The sequence below is a fragment of the Temnothorax curvispinosus genome, unplaced genomic scaffold (assembly GCF_003070985.1).
Source record: "Temnothorax curvispinosus isolate PA1 unplaced genomic scaffold, ASM307098v1 QBEX01001173.1, whole genome shotgun sequence".
NCBI classification, from domain to species: domain Eukaryota; kingdom Metazoa; phylum Arthropoda; class Insecta; order Hymenoptera; family Formicidae; genus Temnothorax; species Temnothorax curvispinosus.
In genome coordinates, this window is record NW_020210953.1 from 214,776 (window position 1) to 232,995 (window position 18,220).

Here is an 18,220-nt window from a genome sequence, read left to right on the forward strand (position 1 = left end):
ATTTACATAATCTCTCTTGCCTTATAATCAAAACATAACGGAAGCGTCGCATGCACAATACGCTTACCACTTTATGCTCGTTAATCCATGTTTACAAAGATCGGACGCAATATCGCAATGAATATAATATTTCATATATTTTACAAAATAATAAAGATCTCAACAATAGCCATGGAATATTATCATCCCAATTAGACGCAAAAATTGAAGGCATTGAACATGAAAGTAGGGTCAATCGTTTCTATTGCAACATTTATTTCCGTACTGTACAAAGAACTGCTTAGTAATTAGTCTTTATTCGTAAGCTATTTCGATTGTTACATGCCATGTAGTAAATGCAACATTGTAAAGATAAGAAAGTATAGTAATTTACAGAAGTTTTTGGAAGATATTGATGTAATTCAACAAGGTAGCTGAAAGTGGATAATTATCTTAAAGGATAACTTAAATATTCATGATCCTATATTTATTGCACATCAGTGCCATACCAGACTTAAATCCTATATAGAAACATTAATCTACTTTTATTCCAGTGTCTTCAATTCTTGGCAATAAATTCCCCCTTCTCCCTCTTCTCGCAGTTTCTTTACGAAACTTCGCCTCACACATATAGAAATGTACATATGTGTGTATGTATATGTATTTATGCATGTATATAATATGTGTATGTGTATATATATATATATGTATATCTCTTAAATATTTAACAAACTTTATGATCTAGATTACACGTGAAGTTTAGGTAAGATCCTTTCCGAAAATATTTAATGGGCTTGCACATACGCTATAGCTGCTATATATCTGTATTTCATTATGTGTAGTGGACACAATCAAAGTGTTCTTCTGCCCAGTACATGTTTAACATAACTGCGATGCGTGATAGGAATCAATAATTGCAAAATATAGACACTCGATCAGTATTATGTCAGGATCCTCAAGATCTCCTCTCCAATTCCCGACAGTAATGAGTTATTGTCACCTTTACCTTCGATCACTAGATTTTCCGTCACTCTCTGTAACATAGGAAGACTGATTTATACCGCTAAGTTTAGAAAGTTAAAATCTTTATGCAAGTTTCAATGAAATCAACGCAAACGTAATATTTAAGTACGTATTTTTCCTTTATGTTACGTCAATTAATATTCTTTAACTTTGATCATCAAATTAGTTGTGGAGCAGACCAACATGGATTTAACTTACGTTATATTTTAACAAAAGGCACACATGATGTCCCTTCAAAGAATGTCCATATAAAGATGCAGTATCGTCAATTTGTTCCACGAGTGTGAGATTGCATTTCCGACAGATAATATTTAGAACCGTATCAAAGTCCTTAGAAGGAGTTACTTCTCTTCTAATCTTAGATACTAATTGACCACTTTTGAGAAGTTCCGTGAGTATGTCCTTGTGAGAGAGATCCCCGACCATGAACTTGCTACATGACAAGGGCACGGTGAAGTCGAGCTTTTCTTGTTGCGTGCCTTCTGTACTTTCGAACATGTATGTCAGTGTACCTCTCAGTTTCTGAGCGAACGTCACGTCCGAGACTAGAACGGTGAACTCAGTTTCTTTACTAGATTGCAGAGGCAGTTGGAACGGCAGTTTTATTCCAAATTCGTCTCCAGGCTGAGAAAGCATGAAATGATACAAAATTATTTTTGCAAATTAAAGCGTAAACTTCAAATATTCAAGTGTGCATTAACTTACATTCCTAACTAATTTGAGTGATGATGTGTCTGGAACGTCAAAGACTAATTCTTTTACAAGTGGCTGACCTATATTTGTAACGCAAATCGATACGATAACTTTACTTGAGTCGTGAGGGATTTGTCTCAGCTCGTACCTCATGGAAATGACTTTATTTTTTGCTAATTCTTCGTAGGAGATGTCTTGCTGTACAGTAATTGCGTTATATTCGGAATTCATAATATCGTCCTTTAATTCTGGTAATATCTCTTTTGATGGAGTAGATATCCCAGCTGTTTCCTCATAATCCAACGACTTGTGCTCTTTCTTACTTTTCGATTTCTTCGATTTTCTATGTTTCGTGTCTTCTTCGTTGGATTTCTTGTGTTTGTTTTGACTCTTCGACTTTTTACGTTTGCTTTCTTTCTGTGGCTCACTGGACACTTCTATGTACTCTCCTATAGCAGGAGATTGCACTTTCTCGGGGGACGAATTAGTTTCCAACCACAAGTCAGACGACTCCCTTTCGTTATTTACCTTGTTTTCCATGACATTCTTGACTTTCCTTTTAGATTTTCTATGTCCCTATCAATATAAAATGCAAATCATTAAAAAATATTTTTAAAAATATGTAAATAAATTAAATTCGTTACAATACTTATTAGTGTAAAGACAAATTTACTTTTTCTTTTTTATTCTCCTTTTCTTCAGCTTTCTTCGTTATTTTATTTTCAATAACTCTATGTTCTAAGACAGGCAATCTTTCATCTTCTCGTAAAGGCATATCCAAATCGATATTCAAAGCTCTATGTGGGTCATTCGCATCTACTAAATCATATTCGTCACTGTCACTTATCTCTGCACCCGGAGGTAGTTCTCCAATTCCAGTATTTACTACTTGCGATGGTAAGCTATCATCCTTTTCATCCTCTTCCGACGCAGATTTTTTATCTGAAAATATCAACGCTAAGAATCTCAAATGTCTAACAGCATGCTTGATGTAATACACGATTTGTGTACGTAACAATTACCTTTATTTTTCTTCGATTTCTTCTTTTCATGTTTTTTATGTCTTTTGTGACTGCTATCTACATCGCGACATCTGTGCGAGTTAGAAATCTTTAAAGAAATTGGGATGTCTAATTCCGCGAAAGGAATGTTTTCAAAGTCTTCGTACGCGCTCGATGAGTTGTGATATGATGTAGAAGTCTTAAATGAGCCTTTCAGATAGTGAGGATTATTTTCTTGCTCTAGTTTTCTCGCTTCGCGTCTCCTTTCGAGTTCTTCCAGGGACGGTTCACTTAAATCCCGTTTGGAAAATGAATTATTCGGTTTCTCCGCCTTAATAAAAATATCATTCATATCTAAATCCTCTGAATCCGAGCTTTCCGAAGGTGGATCGTTGATCCAGGAATCCAAATCTAAATTCTCTGGTATTGGAACCTGAAAAATACCATGAAGTTTTTATGACAAAACTTTTAAATAATCTGTATTACATATATATCAGCTAATATGTACATATTTTCTTTCAATTTAACAAAATAAAACATATTTTTAAGTAACTAATACATGTACACAATACTAATAATTGATACTTACTTTTCTTTGAGCCTTTGGCGCAACTGGATTAAGTTCACCTTCGAAAGTCTTTATTAATTCCTGTGCAAGACCAGGATTTTCTTTTAAACATTCAAGTAGTACTAATGCGGAACTTGATCTTTCCTGAACTTCCAGATCGCCACTACAGACAAAAGTTGCTATTTTGTCCTTCAATTCGTAAATCTGTAAAGTGAAAGCTAATATTAGAACTAATAAAGATTAATAAAGATTTAGCTTTAATTTAATGCAAATATATTTATTTAAAAATATCACTAACTGCATGGTGCACGCTTTGTTGCACTATAAGGATGATATAAAAGTTTTATTATTATTGTATAAATTGTGTTTATGTTTTACCTTGTCTATAGTTTCAGTATTTTCCTCATTTTCTGCTTTAGCGAATGTCGTTGCAGCCAGCTTTAATATATTATGAACGTAAACAGCCTGTATATGTCCTGGCAAACTAGAAGCTTGTGATCGCAACATAGACTGCAATGTTGCCAAAGGATCTTCTAATTCACTATTGATTTAACAGATCATCGGAATGTATTATCATATATTAATTAGATTAATGCCTGTACGTATATAAAATTCTTATTACCTAGAGAATTCTCCACAAATCCATGCTGCTGCATATAAAACCTCAGACATTGTTGCCCTTGGCTGGCCGGTTAAAAGATATGAATTCTCAAGCAGTAAGGCACATTGTTGAACCGCATATTTTCGGATAGCTTGTACACGAATTGTTACATCAAGTAATTGAGTTGCTACTAATGGTCCGTGCTTGGTGCCTTCCATTCGTGTAAGTTCCACCAATACAGATATGTACCTGTATACACGAAATTTTCTATAATCTGTCCTAGAGAATGAATTTATACGTATAAAAAAATCTTATATTTACCACTCAAAGTAGGTGATGAAGTGATAGTTATTCTGTGAGCAAATTTGAATAATCTTTGAGAGCAATTCATCGCGATACATAGTGCCTTCGGCTTTGTCCATATGTACCATTAACTTCTTAACTATCTCCATTAGGTTTTTCTTGGAAACCATTCCGTACAATAAATCCAAGGCACGCAGTCTTATAGTTTCGTCTTTATCATCAAGACATTGCATAATTAGATCTTTGTGTGATTGCACGCTCTTTGGATGATTTCTCAATATTTTTGACATCGCCAACAATCCCAGATACTTCAAGTTTTGGTCAGAGTCCTCTATTAATATTCTCAATTTTTGAACACACAACTGTATTGAATCGGAGTGACTCGGCATACCAGACGATATAGAAATCAATACAGCGATTACTGTATTGATACATTCGTACAATAAGGACATTGCAGATGTACTAGAAACGATCAGAATTATGTGTTATATAAATTATACCGAGAATTGATTTATTTGCCAAAAAAGTAAAAAAAGAAAGCGATGAATACATTGTAAAAGACTATACGCATTACGAGAGATAAATTAAAAAAATAATATAAGACAGCTAGAAGATACAAAACTAGACAAGCAATGACATTAAAAGCGCGATAATTAATAGATACTTTAGAATAAAACATTACATTAGATACCTGTGTATCAAATTGGTAAGGGGTTCTATTAATTTTCTGCCAAGCCTAGGTTCTAGAGGTGTCAATGCTCCAAACTGAAAATATAATGTCATGTTGCCTTCTAAGATGTACTCGGTAAATTTTTTTTATACAGAGTAGTTTAAGTAATTCTTATTTCATGAACTAAAGTATGAAGAAATGAAGTATATAAAATCAAACTATATGCAAAACACAATATAAATAATCCTACGAAATATGTTCTGATACTGATGTATACACTACCAATGTATTACAGCTACAAGAAATAAATCTACAATTGTACTGTATATGTAAAAAAAAACAAGTAATATAAAACCTTGAAATCAGATCAATTAATGGTTGAGTAAGTCGCCGACCAAGCTTTGGTTCGATCAGAGTTATAGTCGAGAACTGAACGTGAGAAACAAAATCAACATATTGCATAATAAGAAAAAGATGTTATGTAAAAGATTTAATATTATTATTTACAATTATTTATTATTAGATTATTATTAGAAAAAATGATTATGATTATATGACTTTATAATCTAAAGCAACGATAACACTCACCAATTTGATAATTTTGATAAGCATCCAATTATTCGTGGAAGTTGTCATCAGCTTAAAGAAAACGGGCGCCAAGCTCAGGTAATTTTTCGGGTTTTTTCTAGCCAATTCGCAAACCACGTTTACCGCTGCACTTTGAACACCACTGTCTGGATCTTCAAGCTTTTCCTTTAATCTAGGGAAAGCGGGCCTGAGGGCCTCGGGAAATCTCAGAAATACTTTATACATCATCAAAACTGCTTTCTTGCGCAAGTATGGCTTTGTAGAAGTCAACAGTGTCATTATATCATGAACCAGGTCACGTGCTAAATCTGGACTTATAAAGCAAGACAAACCACTCAGCGCTAAACCAGCGTCATACTGATTTTGACTATTTAAATCTTTACGAATCATATTCGTTGTTAGCATCAATAGCTATAACAAAAAAAAATATTAATAAATTATGAGGTAATCATTTTTTTATAATCCTAGCAATTTGTTAAATATTGCATATTATACATACACATTTATAAACACATATAATTTTCATTAATAATCTATTATATCTATTTTTATTTAATTTTATATTTAGTTTATAAAAATATAAACAATATGAAAAATAGAACTATAAAAAAATATATATATAGACCTAAAAATTTATGTCTAAAAAATTTATATAAAATATCTATCTGAGACTCATTTAAAATAAATCTTACCTCTGTATCTGCATGAAAACTTTGACTGGCAGCGAGATAGCCGATTCGCTTGTGAGTGAACTTTGTTGACGACATTACTTCTATTATGTTAAACCCAGCCCAGCTGATGTCATACCCCAACATCTGGAGCTAAAGACACAAGGATAGAACAACTGTTAATACTTTGAACAAATTGAATTGAATTGAATTAAGTTGACTTGTGGTAAATCGATCGGTAGAAATCGCATCACGTCGACCGTCTCTAAATAAAATTTACATATGCCAGAGACTTACATATGTCAGCTTGGCCACGGCGTTGGCTTTGACCGCCACATTGTCCTGCCGCAACTCCTGCTTGATCTCCTCGATACACTGCGCGATGTACTTCGCCTGGGACAGAAAAGAGGCGTAAAGTATCCTCGCGCTCAACGGGAAATGTTGCAAAAACGGATAAGGCGAGCGATCGAGGGAGGAAAATTAGGTTAGGTTTCGACTAAAGATTTCGGCAGCGGGGAAAACCGCACGCACGCACACACAACGGGAAATCACCTCGTTCTCCTTATTGTTCCTGATCCCGCGCACCAGATCCGTCAGATTCTTGTCGAACATCCGCTCGAAGTTCCCCTTTACCTTGCGGAGTGCCATGGTCGCATCTAAAGGAAAATATTAAACGCCGTTGCGCTCGCGCGACTCCGCTCTCAGGGGACTTCCTCGCGCATCGGCCGTACTTCTCGACTCGCGACCGGACCACACGTGGACCTATGATACCATTACAGTTAACCGAAATCCGCGTAAGTCCCGATCCGATCCGCCGACCTGCATTCACATTTTTTGACAGACTGGCGTGGACTGAGTGGACTGACGAGTGGCGGACGGGCGAGAGGGGGAGAGAGAGACTAGAGAGAGAGCTACTCCGGAGTCCGGTATCATACCTACGAAATGTCAAGAGGGCAGACAAACACGAGCTATCTCACTCACGTATCCTCCTCCCGTTGAGTATGTAGCTCTATCAACGTGTCCGACTCGACTGTCACAAATCGTTCCGGAAATGCGATTCTCACGAACCTATACTTTCGACACGTGGATGCGAGATCCAAATTAAACAAATATAGGAATATATGCAATATGTATTTTAAAATATATGTATATACATGTTTTTTATACATTATATTGATTATATATTATAATGGTGCGCTCATCACTTATATAATTTTTTATATTTTTATACATTTTAAATCCATTTTATAAAATATCTTTAAGTAAAAAACGAAGTAATAAAAAAAATAAAAACTTTGAAGAATATACTTTTTATGTGAACCCAAAGATGACCATCATTTATCCTTAATTTAAAATAAAATTACCTTATTTAAAATAAAAGTATCTGATTGGCTGGGCCAGTGGAAAACTCCGGGCACCGGGGACTGTGATGGCCATTGCACGTAACAAAGTTTTAGTCAAATCGAAAAGCCCGGTGTCCACGATGCAAGAACTGTGTCCAAGTTTTGGTTTAATGCCCTGTGTCCACGATGCAAGAACTTGGTCCAAGTTTCGGTTTAAGCCAATCAACTTGCAGCTCTTACAGAAAAGCAGCAGTTTCATTGGCTTAAACCAAAACTGGGACCAAGTTCTTGCATCGTGGACACCGGGCTTTAAGTTTAGAGCTCTAAAAAAGTAGGTATTCTCGTCCGCCATTTTGTATCCAATCATATGTGAAAACATAACCTTTTCGTAAACGCTTTTCGGTCTCGTATTCTCAGGTTCCAAAATGACTGGCTGCGTTGCAATTAATTGCAGTAATAGAAGCGAAAAAGGGTTTAAACTTTTTCGAATTCCAATAAATATGGAGCGACGAAAAAAGTGGCTTCAAAATCTAAATCTTCGCCATGAACAGTGGATATCAAGCAAATCAGGTTGTGTCTGTGAAGTAAGTCCAACGCTGTAAAAGCAAAGCATTATTTGTGCCTCATTAAATTGAAAATTAATTATTTTCCTTATTACAGGTACACTTTGAGGATTCACAGTTCGAAAGTAGTCGTGTCGACGGTTGGAAAAAATTAAAGCCAAATGCGGTTCCTACTTTATTTCCATCTCGCAGGATTGATTCATCTCCAAGGAAGTCTCCATACAAAGTAAATAAGCTTGTTACTTCAGCGAAATGTATGTATAGTTTTTTTTTAAGGAAGAAAGAAAAACAATGGATATTTATTTATATACTAATTATTTGTTAATTTTAATAATTTATAATATATTACAGGTTCAAATTGTTCAAATTATGATAAGTTATTGAGCGAAAATGAAAACTTAAAGAAGAAAATAAAGAAATTAAAAATATTACAAGAAAAAAAGCTAAATTGGCAAGCAAGCATATTTCATACTATTATACGTGACAAAGAAGCTGTGTTGAAGAGAAAATTGGAAATAGCTAAAAATAAAACTAAAACCTTAAACAAAAATACGAAGCGAAAAGAGAACACTCTCACAAAGTTAAAGATATTATTGGAATTCTTAGGAAGCAAAAATATTTCGAATGCTGCTGCATTTAATTTAAGTGATGAATCAGATGATTTATCAGATACTCTATTAAAAAATATAAAAAGAAATAAAGCTAAGTTTACATACAGTCAACATGATGAACATAATTACGCTTGTTCTGGAGAGGTAAAATAATTTGCTGTTACTATGTATTACTATTTGATTAATTTAATATAATTTATATTGTATGGTGATTATTGTAATAACTATCGTATGTATGTTCTCCATTTCTGATTAAATGTTCCAATAGATAAAAATGCCTTGGTACGTTAACATATTAACGATTAGATTGATATTGAAGTAATTACTAACATTGATATTACAAACTTTCTTAATAATTAAAGAACTTATTTACAAAATATCTTAAATACTTCAATGTATTATCCTTATTTGCAAAATTGTGCTAAAAGAATCAGAACTGCTTTTACTAATTAGGTAAATTGCTTTTTTACAGTTTCTTTATACTTATGAAGGAATGAATTGGCGTATGTTTAATATAAGCTGTAAGCCTGTTTAATATAAGATTAAACATATTTTATAAAGACTAAAAAATAATTAGTGTCAAAATCCATAATTCTATAATATATATTTTAAGAATATAATTATTTATACAATATAGTTTTTCTTGTATAATATAATTACAATTTAGTATTTCTTACAATTAAAATTTATATTATAATTACAATATAGTATTTCTTTTTGACAACTAAATTGCAGCTGATTTTAAAAGACTATAAAAAAATTATAAAAAAGTAGTCAATGGAGAGTAACCTTGTGAAAATCGATACTTTTATTTTTATCAATGTGAAGATTAAATAAATCTATTATTTTGGAGTTATAATTATTATACAATAGTCATCATACAATAAAATTTTGGATTTTTCTGATAATGGCTTAATGGATATTAATTAGTTCATCTAGTTGTGTTTATAAAATTTGTATGAAAACTGAGAAATAGTTGGATATGATTGATTATACTGATGATTGTAACTGAGAATTATCTACCATAGAATATTTAAATTTAAAAATTGCGAGAAGAATTAAAAATACTTTTGTTCTTGATTCGTCAATATTCCCAAATTTAAAAAGCAGTAATGTATGGGTTTCGAATATATTATATAAAATTCAACTTATTATTAGTCAATATATTAAAATAAGACTACACTCGTATTCTAAATTTTATTTACAAGAGATCTTGAAAACTCAAAAGGATTTTATTTAACAAAAATATTTTTCTACAAAAAAATAACATAATATATCTGCTATTGTAATAAAAATGTTACTGAACTACTTCTTTTATTTTACTACTTAAAAAATGCTAATCTTATTATGTACATATATAAGACTAAAAATATGTTAGTGTAGTCAAACTATAAAAAATTACTTCAAAATTGTCATTATTATTTTATAATCACATAAACATTTATTTTAATTTTTATGTTTAAACTGATATCTTTTGCTTTATAAATTTTTTTGGTTTCTCATAAAATAGGTATAAGTGTATGAGGGGTGTATGTATGCATATATTTATTATGTATTTCTAAAATATACTCTCTGTAATATTTTATTTTTAAAACTAACAATTTTTTAACAAAAAAGAACAAATTATTGCATGTTATTTACAAATATTTCTTTTTCGAATGTATGTACGCAATAAATTGCGTGTGTGTAACATGTGTTATTTAAAATTCAACCAATCAAACATGACTATCGTGTCCCTAACACGACGCACGCGCATGAGGTCTGCATGTATATATCACGTGTACATACATATGTATGTACATACATATAACATCCATACATCCATACATATTTTTCGGAGCCATGTAGGAGAGTTTAGCAGTTTAGTTCTTATATAGATGTTTGTGGCCACGTATTGGTGCCTCGATGCTAACTTTATTAGACGGCGAACGTATGTAGGTATGTATACGTATCTACATACGTTTCGTCTCCACCGTATTACGTATTACAGAGCTTAGAAAGAAGAGACGAGTAGACGACGACGACGACAAGTCGCTGACCAATTAATCGAGACCCTCCAGGACATAACCGGCCCCGGCTCTCGCACTCACACACACGTGCATACGTGCGCTCTCACGATCTCTCGGGCTCTTCTTTGTATTGACCCACCCACACTCCGGGCTCCGGGACCTCTTCGGGGCGTTCGTCTTATTGTCAGATTGCTCTCAACCTTCGCGGCCGCCGCCGCGATCGCGCCGAAGATCGGAGAGCGAGCCGAGACGGCCGAGACAAAGGCCGGAGAGCGGAGTCGAGGGCGAAGAATTTAAAAGAGTGCCGGAGTCGTCGCGAATACGCCGGATCGATCATGGAACGGCGCGCATCGCGCCTCCGTGCGACGCGAGGCCCTCGCGAGCGCGCAGCGTCCTGAAAAGAAACCGGAACGGAAGGGAATAGCTGCACGGAATTCAGCAGCGAGAGAGAGAGAGAGAGAGAGAGAGTGTGTGTGTGTGTCCGCGGCTTCGGCCCGCGTCTCGTTCGCGTTTCCACTGGGCGTCACTGTCGGGGAGTCGGGGGCCAGCGGCATCCGGGGGCGGCGGACACGAGGCACGACACGACGCATGAACGCGCCCCGCGGTTCGGAGGTTGAGAACCGCTCCGGTATTTGTATATTTAATTTCTTATCTCTCTCTCCCGGTCGCGCGCACGGGAATTCGGGAATTCGCGCGCGAGGAAATGCCTCTCGCGCGCGGCGTCACGTCGCCGTATCGCGACGTCGCGTTTCGCACGGCTGCCGCCGAGACCCGGCCGGGGACCCGGTCACGTCATGAGATACATTAAATTGCCTCGTCGATTGCTCCGCGATGCCGTGCGAGAAAGCGCTCGCCCGTCGTACCACGCGACGTTAACGCAACATATTGCGACGATGCCGTCTGCACTTTGTTTGCGTCACCGTTACTAGACCGGGGAAAACTTGTTTTACGCACCTACGAGACTATCGTTGGGATTTAACACTTATGATTATGATTGTACTTGATAATTAAAAGTGACATTCCGCAAAGGAGAACGCTCGTCTTCACTCTTCTCTCACTGTACTCTTCTTTTTTTTTTATCTTGCAGATAACTTGTCGCAGGTGAACGTTTTGTTGTCCTCGGCAGAACAATGACTTCGGGTTACTTCACTCTACCGATTAATATGGACAGAGTATGCAGGATCTGTCTCACCGAGGGCACCAATCTGTCGTCGATTTTCTCCTCTACTCAAGAAGTGAACGATCTCACGGATCTCTCTCAAAAAATACAAGTCTGTGGCTCCATCGAGATACACGAGCAGGATGGATTACCTTCCCTGATATGCGACGTCTGTATTTATAAGGCCAGTGTCGCCCACGAGTTCAGGCAACAGTGTCAACACTCGGACGCGAGGTTGCGAATGTACTATAATAAGCCTGCCAAAATGAAATCTGCCACGGTAAACGCATCACTTTGTCAACTTATAATTGTTTGTGTGTGTATATCAGACATACAATAATGTATGCATACGTAATGTAATTTTTCAGGATTTTCAAGATTCTTGTACACAGACAGACCAAACAAGATTCCTATTTTCGAAAAAGCCAGACTTCCAGGAGGATTATTTTGCGAAGGACGACATGCAGGTGGTTGAGAGTGAGCAAGAGTACATTCAAACCACCGACTCGTTTCCCAGAAGCGAAGTCAGTCTGAATGCCAATCAAATTCAAATGCCATGCGAAAAACTGTTCATCTGTTCCATTGGATTTGAAAGTGCTAAAGAGGAGGGGAAGGATTCTTGCATATCGGAGACCGAAGTTCACCAAATGACGATAGCTCAGGAAGATGCGCAGGATACGTCTAACATCATCAGTTTGCAAAACAAGGATGACGACATGAAGGAGGCCGAACAGTATGTAGAGAAGAACAGTGTAGATCAGGAGGAGCAGTTCGTCAATGAAAGCTTGTCCAATGATAATGTCGAAGAAGAGGAAAGCGTCCCGCAAAAACGTACGTCTGCGAGAAAGACGAAGTCGGCACCCGCTAAAACGTATAGCGACGACGAGATTGCTGACAATTATTACGAGCCGAGCAGCGACAGTCAAGATTCAGTGGAGTTGAAATTTAAGTGTAAGGTCTGCTCCAAGCAATACGCCACGCAGAAAGGTCTGAAGAAGCATTCGTTGGTCCACGAGAAGAAGTACAAATGTGATGTCTGCTTAAAGATGTTTTACAAACAGGAGAACATGGAAAACCATCAGAAGATTCATACGTCGAAGCCGCACGCGTGCCAGCTCTGTCACGCGTCCTTCTCAAAATCTCAGAGTCTCGTGAGACACTTGAAGTCGCACACGGAGAAAGTGAACGATATGATTAAGCAGATCAATACGAGCGAGCGAAAGGATAATAAGGAACCGAAGAAAGAGCTCAAGAGCGAGGACGATACCGACGATGAGACCGGGCCTGCAAATGAGGCGGACGAATTCGAAAACGCGCCCGAGTTGTACAAATGCGAGATTTGCAACCAATATTGTTCATCCTTGAAGAACCTAAGAAGACATGCCCTCGTGCACGGCGACAAGAAATATTCTTGCACCGTGTGTAAAAAATGGTTTTTCAGGCCGGACACGCTGAAAAAACACGCGGAGAAGCATGGGCACGGGCTGTTGGATAATTTGGTGGATGACAACAAGCTGTACGATTCGGACGACGACGATATGCCAGGCAACACGATGGATACCCCGCAAGAGAGCGAGAACGTCAAGAAGGAGGAGAGCGACGAGGAAGGATCCGGAGAGTACAAGTGCCAACACTGTGACAAGGTCATGGCTACCAAGAAAGGTCTGCGACGGCACGTGTCGATGCACAAGCCGAAGGCCGAGCCCGTCACCTGCGAGATCTGCAGGAAAGTCTGCGCTAGTCAGGCTCGTCTCGTTCTCCATCAGAGAACGCACAAGCCGAAGGAGAAGGTGCCGCGCGAGTACCTGTGCCACATCTGCAGTAAGGTATACCCGAGCAACTCGTCCCTCACCTATCACATGCGAACTCACACCGGCATCAAGCCGCACGTGTGCAAGACGTGCAACAGCGGCTTCACGACCACGACGAGCTTGGCGAATCACATTCGCATTCACACGGGCGACAAGCCGTTTGTCTGTCACGTGTGTAGCGCCGCGTTCGCTGTGAGCTCGGCTTTTCGCCGACACCTGACCCGGCACACCGGCGAGGCGAATTACCTGTGCAAAACCTGCGGCAAGGCCTTCAAGAGGCTCAGCACGTTGAAGGAGCACACGTACACTCATTCCGGTGAGAAACCGTACGTGTGCAAGACGTGCGGCGCCGCGTACAGCCACAGCGGCAGCCTCTTCGCGCATCAGAAACGCTGCCGCGCCCAGTACGGCGAGATGATTGTCGACGATCACAATCATCATCACATACCGCACACTGTCACTCATATCCACGTGAATATGAATAACGTGAATAACGGGGCGGGAGTGCGACCGGTCGCTGTGATAGGTCAAATGTTCTAAGAACGAAGACGAAGTGGTGTCACAGATTACAAGCGTTGTCCGCGAGTGTCTGCGACGGATGTCATGTATAAGCTGTTGCTACTGTAGCTGTAAAATCCTGCACGAAAGGCATGCGACATAAGCTACACGTCATCTCTGTAAATATACGCAGCTCTTGTTTTCATAATGGGAAACGTTCCTTGGACATGCACGGAAAGACACTAACGTTTTGCTTTAAAAAACACGTAAATGAGTATCCGTGATGTAATAAAGTTAAATGTATGTTTATACGAGGAATGAAGAGTTTTCGAAATGGAATAATTACTATTATTAAAATTGCGAACTATTTTTTTATAATTTGATATCATAGGTATAAATATTTGTGGATTCCACATATTTCAACATATGTACATATATGCATATATATATTTTTGTATGTATTCGTATAATCCAGATCTTGTTGTACCACATATTACATGATGGTTGTTTAGTTTGTTGCGTTATTTTAGGAGGGAATAGTTGACTTTCTTTTCATATAGCCGAGCCTCATTTCTTTCCCTCATCAAGTATACAGACTCATTTATCCGATGATTTATTAGAATTGATTTGAGAATTAAATCAGTAAATGGAGACACTGGAAAATTAAGACAAATAATTCGCGATGCTGATGAAAAAATTACAGAAATGCGATTATATTTAGAAATTCAATAGAAACGCATATCTTCTATCCTTTTCTTCTTAGATGTAGAAATTCCTACGAATAATGATAAATTTATAAAGCATGTCGACACGAAGCGCATTTATTAATTATTTGATTTTTAGAGTACATTTGAAAAACTTTAATAGCTGATCTGCAGGAATGGTAGCGCTAAAAATGTAATATCAGGTATACAATTTCTGGGCTGTGACTATCGTGTACATGATAACCGAATGAAAGAAGTCGATACGATCTACTCATTTAATAAACTTAATCGGCATATATTCCATCACCAAAATACATCATGATTAAATGAATGATAATCATACTCATGCTATGTACACATTTACAAGAATCAAGAATCACTTAGATTATGTAAAATGATTACGATTTGTGACGAGTAAACGTTATCACACGAACTTTGTTAAAAATGAAAATCTTAACGTTATGTTAGGTATAATATAGATACAGAGATGTAATATTCTTTTAACCGAAAATATTATATTTAAAAGTAATAATCGGGATATGATTAATTTAATATTATTCGTTGATTAGTACACATTTCTTGGCAAATTATATTTAAAGCGTTAGAATTTAGATTTATTTTAATTCTCATCAAATAAAACGACGAAAACAATTTTATAAATTGAGCAAAAAATAAGTGAGGAATGTACAAATATACGTATAAATAATAATAGTTACATTATATATATAATAACAAGTTATAGACACGAGACTGATCATTCATTTAAATATTTAATGATACAAAGTTTGTAATTAAATCTTATTCTCCCGAATGCTGAAGAAGTAAAATTTATATTTTAAAATCTTAGCTATTATCATTTTGTTATATTTTTTGTACTGCTAATTAAAGTATTAGCTTCTCCGTAATTCTTGTTGCAACATTATAGGATCTCTTATCAATATATAATTAAATGGGTTTTTTTTTATCAATCAAAATATATATGTTTATCGAGTTTTTTATTTCCCATAGCGCTTAATTTAACACGCATACATATCGCATATTTATTTATATTATTAAAAAACTTGTATTAATAAAAGTTTTATATGATTGTACATTCTTTTCATTATAAACAGAAAGCGTTCAAAGGAAGATAAAAATGAAATTTATTAATAATAAATAAAACATTTAACTAAACGGTAAGTATTTCATACTTGATTTGGTACAAAGTTAAAATTGAACAACGTACTCTGTAGATTTATAAATCTGGAGTTCTATTCCTAATAAACTATATAATAGAACAATATTTAACATAACTTGTATAACCGGTATAAAAGTTTAGTGTACATAATATTATTTCTTTGTACAATTTCTATTTTATAGAATCTAATCCATAATTTTATATAAAGCTCGTTATATAAAGAAAACTTGTTTAATAAGCTATGTAGATTTTTACGAATAAAACGTTTAAATTTTATTTTTATATTTTATTACAGGAGATGCTCGAAGTGCCTACCTTGAACTGATGCTTGGTGTTTACTGCGTCGATGGTTTCTGACCATATCGTAAACATACAGCATAATTTCAATTGAAATAATGTTAAAATTCTTTATATTGAGGAAAATTTTAACAAGAGACTTCAGACTTAATTATCTCTAAAATAATTCGTGTTAAAGAACAAAAGAATGAAATCAACTTAAATAAGGACACTACTGAGTTTCTTGACAGTGCATATTTTGATATTCTTGACGAATTTTCCAATATCTTAATTTAATCGCAATCGTATGTTTTCTTGTTTATTTTGATTATATATTATATTATATCCATCGTCCCCTTTAACGTGTATCAGCAGTTTATTCTTTAACTTTGTGGCAGTAGGAGGATAATGAAAATTAGACACACTTCCGTTATAATTTATTCTTCACATTCTTGTAAATTTATTTTCTTTCAATTAATTTTGTGAAAAAGAAATTAATTTTCTATTACTCCAATTTTTATTTCCTAGAACCATTACCTAGAACTATTCTATTTCTTGGAATTTTTTTAAATAAATTGTAATTTTTACTTATTCGGTGTTAGGAAGCGAGAATAAGATGATCCAAAGTGTCCAGAGAGAATGTCACGTGAAAAATTTGATTTTTATATAAAGAAAAGAGTATCATATTGTATAATTAAAATCCATCGTGATAAAAATAAAACTTATTAAAAATATTTTATTAAAATAAATACATTAATCGTCTTTATTTGTTCTTTTCTTTTTTAAAACTCGATAACGTCGCCAAATAGAATTTCTTGTTCTCCGAAGAACTTTAGCCAAGTCAGCATATTTACGTCTTTCATCAAGAGATGGGTTATGTTCCAAGTGATTTATTATCATTTCATCTTCTTCAGGTATATACCTAGCCATTTTAAATGTTAATATTTCGTTACTATTGTTAAAAATTAACTAACTTAACACTAAAGTTATTTTACAATTATATAAAAATAAATATAAGGTAGTTAAGTATCACATACATGAATATATTTTGTTGTATATTACCTTCTCTGCACATTATCCTCGTATAAATTTTTAAATCTATGGTAGACACTATACAAAGTTCTATCTGGTAAACCATCCGCTAAAAATTGTACAAATTTCCGTCTTTCTGTGGTATTTCGCATGTATGTCAAATTACCAATTCTTAATTGTAAAAACGGTTTAACTTTTTTTCTATCCCAATTATGTAGCTGTTTAAAAATTAACATTGTAAATCATTTTTGCATCAATAAGCGAATAGGGATTATTTTGCATACTAACCTTGCAAAATGCTTTCCAATTTTTAGCGATAATGTCGTCCTCTTTAAAAGAATACGAGCCCCTCTTAATTGGTATTATTCTCTCAAACTCTTTTATTTCCTCTCGTGTTGGCATGTGAGATCCGGCTCGTGTTTCAATGTTATGCTGTGGTGGTACCACGTGTCTTAATTTCACACATAAATTATGCAATTGCTGAAATATAGAAAGTAGCTATACATATACATATACATTTACCTTATTCGCAAAGCTTTTGTTAATTAAATTTCTTTCAAGATTATTACCAGTAATTTTTCTTGGGATAATCTCTCTGCCGATGCTATTTGCCGTGCTAGATATGTTGCATCACTGCAATACTCTTCTTCTACACCTTCATCGTCAGACGAAGGTTTAACCTTACAAGTGTCCTTATTCTTCAATTTTCTCTTCAAATTATCATCTTCATTTTGTAATGTTTCTGTCTCATTCCAAGTATCTTTATTTTTACATTTAATTTCATGGATATGTTCATTCTCCGATTCTTCCGTCGAATCACTATCTTCATCCTGTGGTGTTTTTATCTCATTCCCAGTAACTTTATTCTTATCTTTAACTTTACAAGTATCTTTATTCTTCAAATCACTATCTTTATCTTGTGTTGTTTTCTTATTTCTAACAT

General features: G+C 35.4%; 4 protein-coding genes across 7 annotated transcripts in view; 2 read left to right on the forward strand and 2 right to left on the reverse strand.

Moving 5' to 3' along the window:
• Positions 1-115: 115 nt before the first annotated feature.
• LOC112460954 (AP-3 complex subunit delta-1) lies at positions 116-6,998 on the reverse strand. Its single transcript, XM_025025925.1, has 14 exons — positions 6,647-6,998; positions 6,392-6,487; positions 6,119-6,247; positions 5,427-5,837; positions 4,860-4,933; positions 4,187-4,630; positions 3,887-4,114; positions 3,643-3,805; positions 3,286-3,468; positions 2,718-3,129; positions 2,369-2,637; positions 1,708-2,271; positions 1,201-1,626; positions 116-1,013 (listed from the first exon to the last, which is right to left on the reverse strand). Exons 1-14 carry the CDS (start codon positions 6,740-6,742, stop codon positions 921-923), a joined length of 3,588 nt encoding a protein of 1,195 aa, XP_024881693.1. The 5' UTR covers positions 6,743-6,998; the 3' UTR covers positions 116-920.
• An 814-nt stretch (positions 6,999-7,812) lies between these two features.
• On the forward strand, positions 7,813-9,195 carry LOC112460815 (THAP domain-containing protein 5-like). Its single transcript, XM_025025704.1, has 4 exons — positions 7,813-8,021; positions 8,098-8,254; positions 8,352-8,755; positions 9,084-9,195. The coding sequence occupies exons 1-4, from the start codon at positions 7,863-7,865 to the stop codon at positions 9,144-9,146; spliced, it is 783 nt and encodes a 260-aa protein (XP_024881472.1). The 5' UTR covers positions 7,813-7,862; the 3' UTR covers positions 9,147-9,195.
• Positions 9,196-10,239: 1,044 nt separating this feature from the next.
• LOC112460822 (zinc finger protein 93-like) lies at positions 10,240-15,757 on the forward strand. 3 transcript variants are annotated; one of them, XM_025025712.1, is made up of 3 exons: positions 10,240-11,248; positions 11,708-12,059; positions 12,148-15,757. In XM_025025712.1, the coding sequence occupies exons 2-3, from the start codon at positions 11,751-11,753 to the stop codon at positions 14,128-14,130; spliced, it is 2,292 nt and encodes a 763-aa protein (XP_024881480.1). In that variant the 5' UTR covers positions 10,240-11,248; positions 11,708-11,750; the 3' UTR covers positions 14,131-15,757. The 3 variants fall into 3 exon arrangements, with proteins under 3 accessions (XP_024881480.1, XP_024881494.1, XP_024881486.1); XM_025025726.1 differs by having other exon boundaries at positions 10,240-10,549; XM_025025718.1 differs by lacking the exon at positions 10,240-11,248 and adding an exon at positions 11,280-11,587.
• A 1,204-nt stretch (positions 15,758-16,961) lies between these two features.
• The window catches only part of LOC112460844 (protein PFC0760c-like), a 2,164-nt gene continuing 905 nt past the window's right edge, over positions 16,962-18,220 (reverse strand). Inside the window, exons 4-7 of one of the 2 annotated variants that reach the window (XM_025025738.1) lie at positions 17,847-18,177; positions 17,566-17,757; positions 17,308-17,495; positions 16,962-17,167 (exon numbers count right to left, since the gene is read on the reverse strand). In XM_025025738.1, the coding sequence (XP_024881506.1) occupies positions 16,999-17,167; positions 17,308-17,495; positions 17,566-17,757; positions 17,847-18,177 (880 nt within the window). In that variant the 3' untranslated portion in view covers positions 16,962-16,998. The remainder of the gene's footprint in view (positions 17,168-17,307; positions 17,496-17,565; positions 17,758-17,846; positions 18,178-18,220) is intronic. The other variant, XM_025025747.1, reaches the window with a different exon arrangement.

Excerpts from the sequence above, each read along its gene's own strand:
- LOC112460822 (XM_025025712.1), top strand. The coding sequence starts at position 11,751 with ATGACTTCGGGTTACTTCACTCTACCGATTAATATGGACAGAGTATGC. Across the intron at positions 12,060-12,147 it reads CCAAAATGAAATCTGCCACG|GATTTTCAAGATTCTTGTAC; the intron begins GTAAACGCATCA and ends GTAATTTTTCAG.
- LOC112460954 (XM_025025925.1), bottom strand. The coding sequence starts at position 6,742 with ATGGCACTCCGCAAGGTAAAGGGGAACTTCGAGCGGATGTTCGACAAG. Across the intron at positions 6,488-6,646 it reads GGAACAATAAGGAGAACGAG|GCGAAGTACATCGCGCAGTG; the intron begins GTGATTTCCCGT and ends TTTCTGTCCCAG. Across the intron at positions 6,248-6,391 it reads CCGTGGCCAAGCTGACATAT|CTCCAGATGTTGGGGTATGA; the intron begins GTAAGTCTCTGG and ends TTGTGTCTTTAG.
- LOC112460815 (XM_025025704.1), top strand. The coding sequence starts at position 7,863 with ATGACTGGCTGCGTTGCAATTAATTGCAGTAATAGAAGCGAAAAAGGG. Across the intron at positions 8,255-8,351 it reads GCTTGTTACTTCAGCGAAAT|GTTCAAATTGTTCAAATTAT; the intron begins GTATGTATAGTT and ends AATATATTACAG. Across the intron at positions 8,756-9,083 it reads ATTACGCTTGTTCTGGAGAG|TTTCTTTATACTTATGAAGG; the intron begins GTAAAATAATTT and ends GCTTTTTTACAG.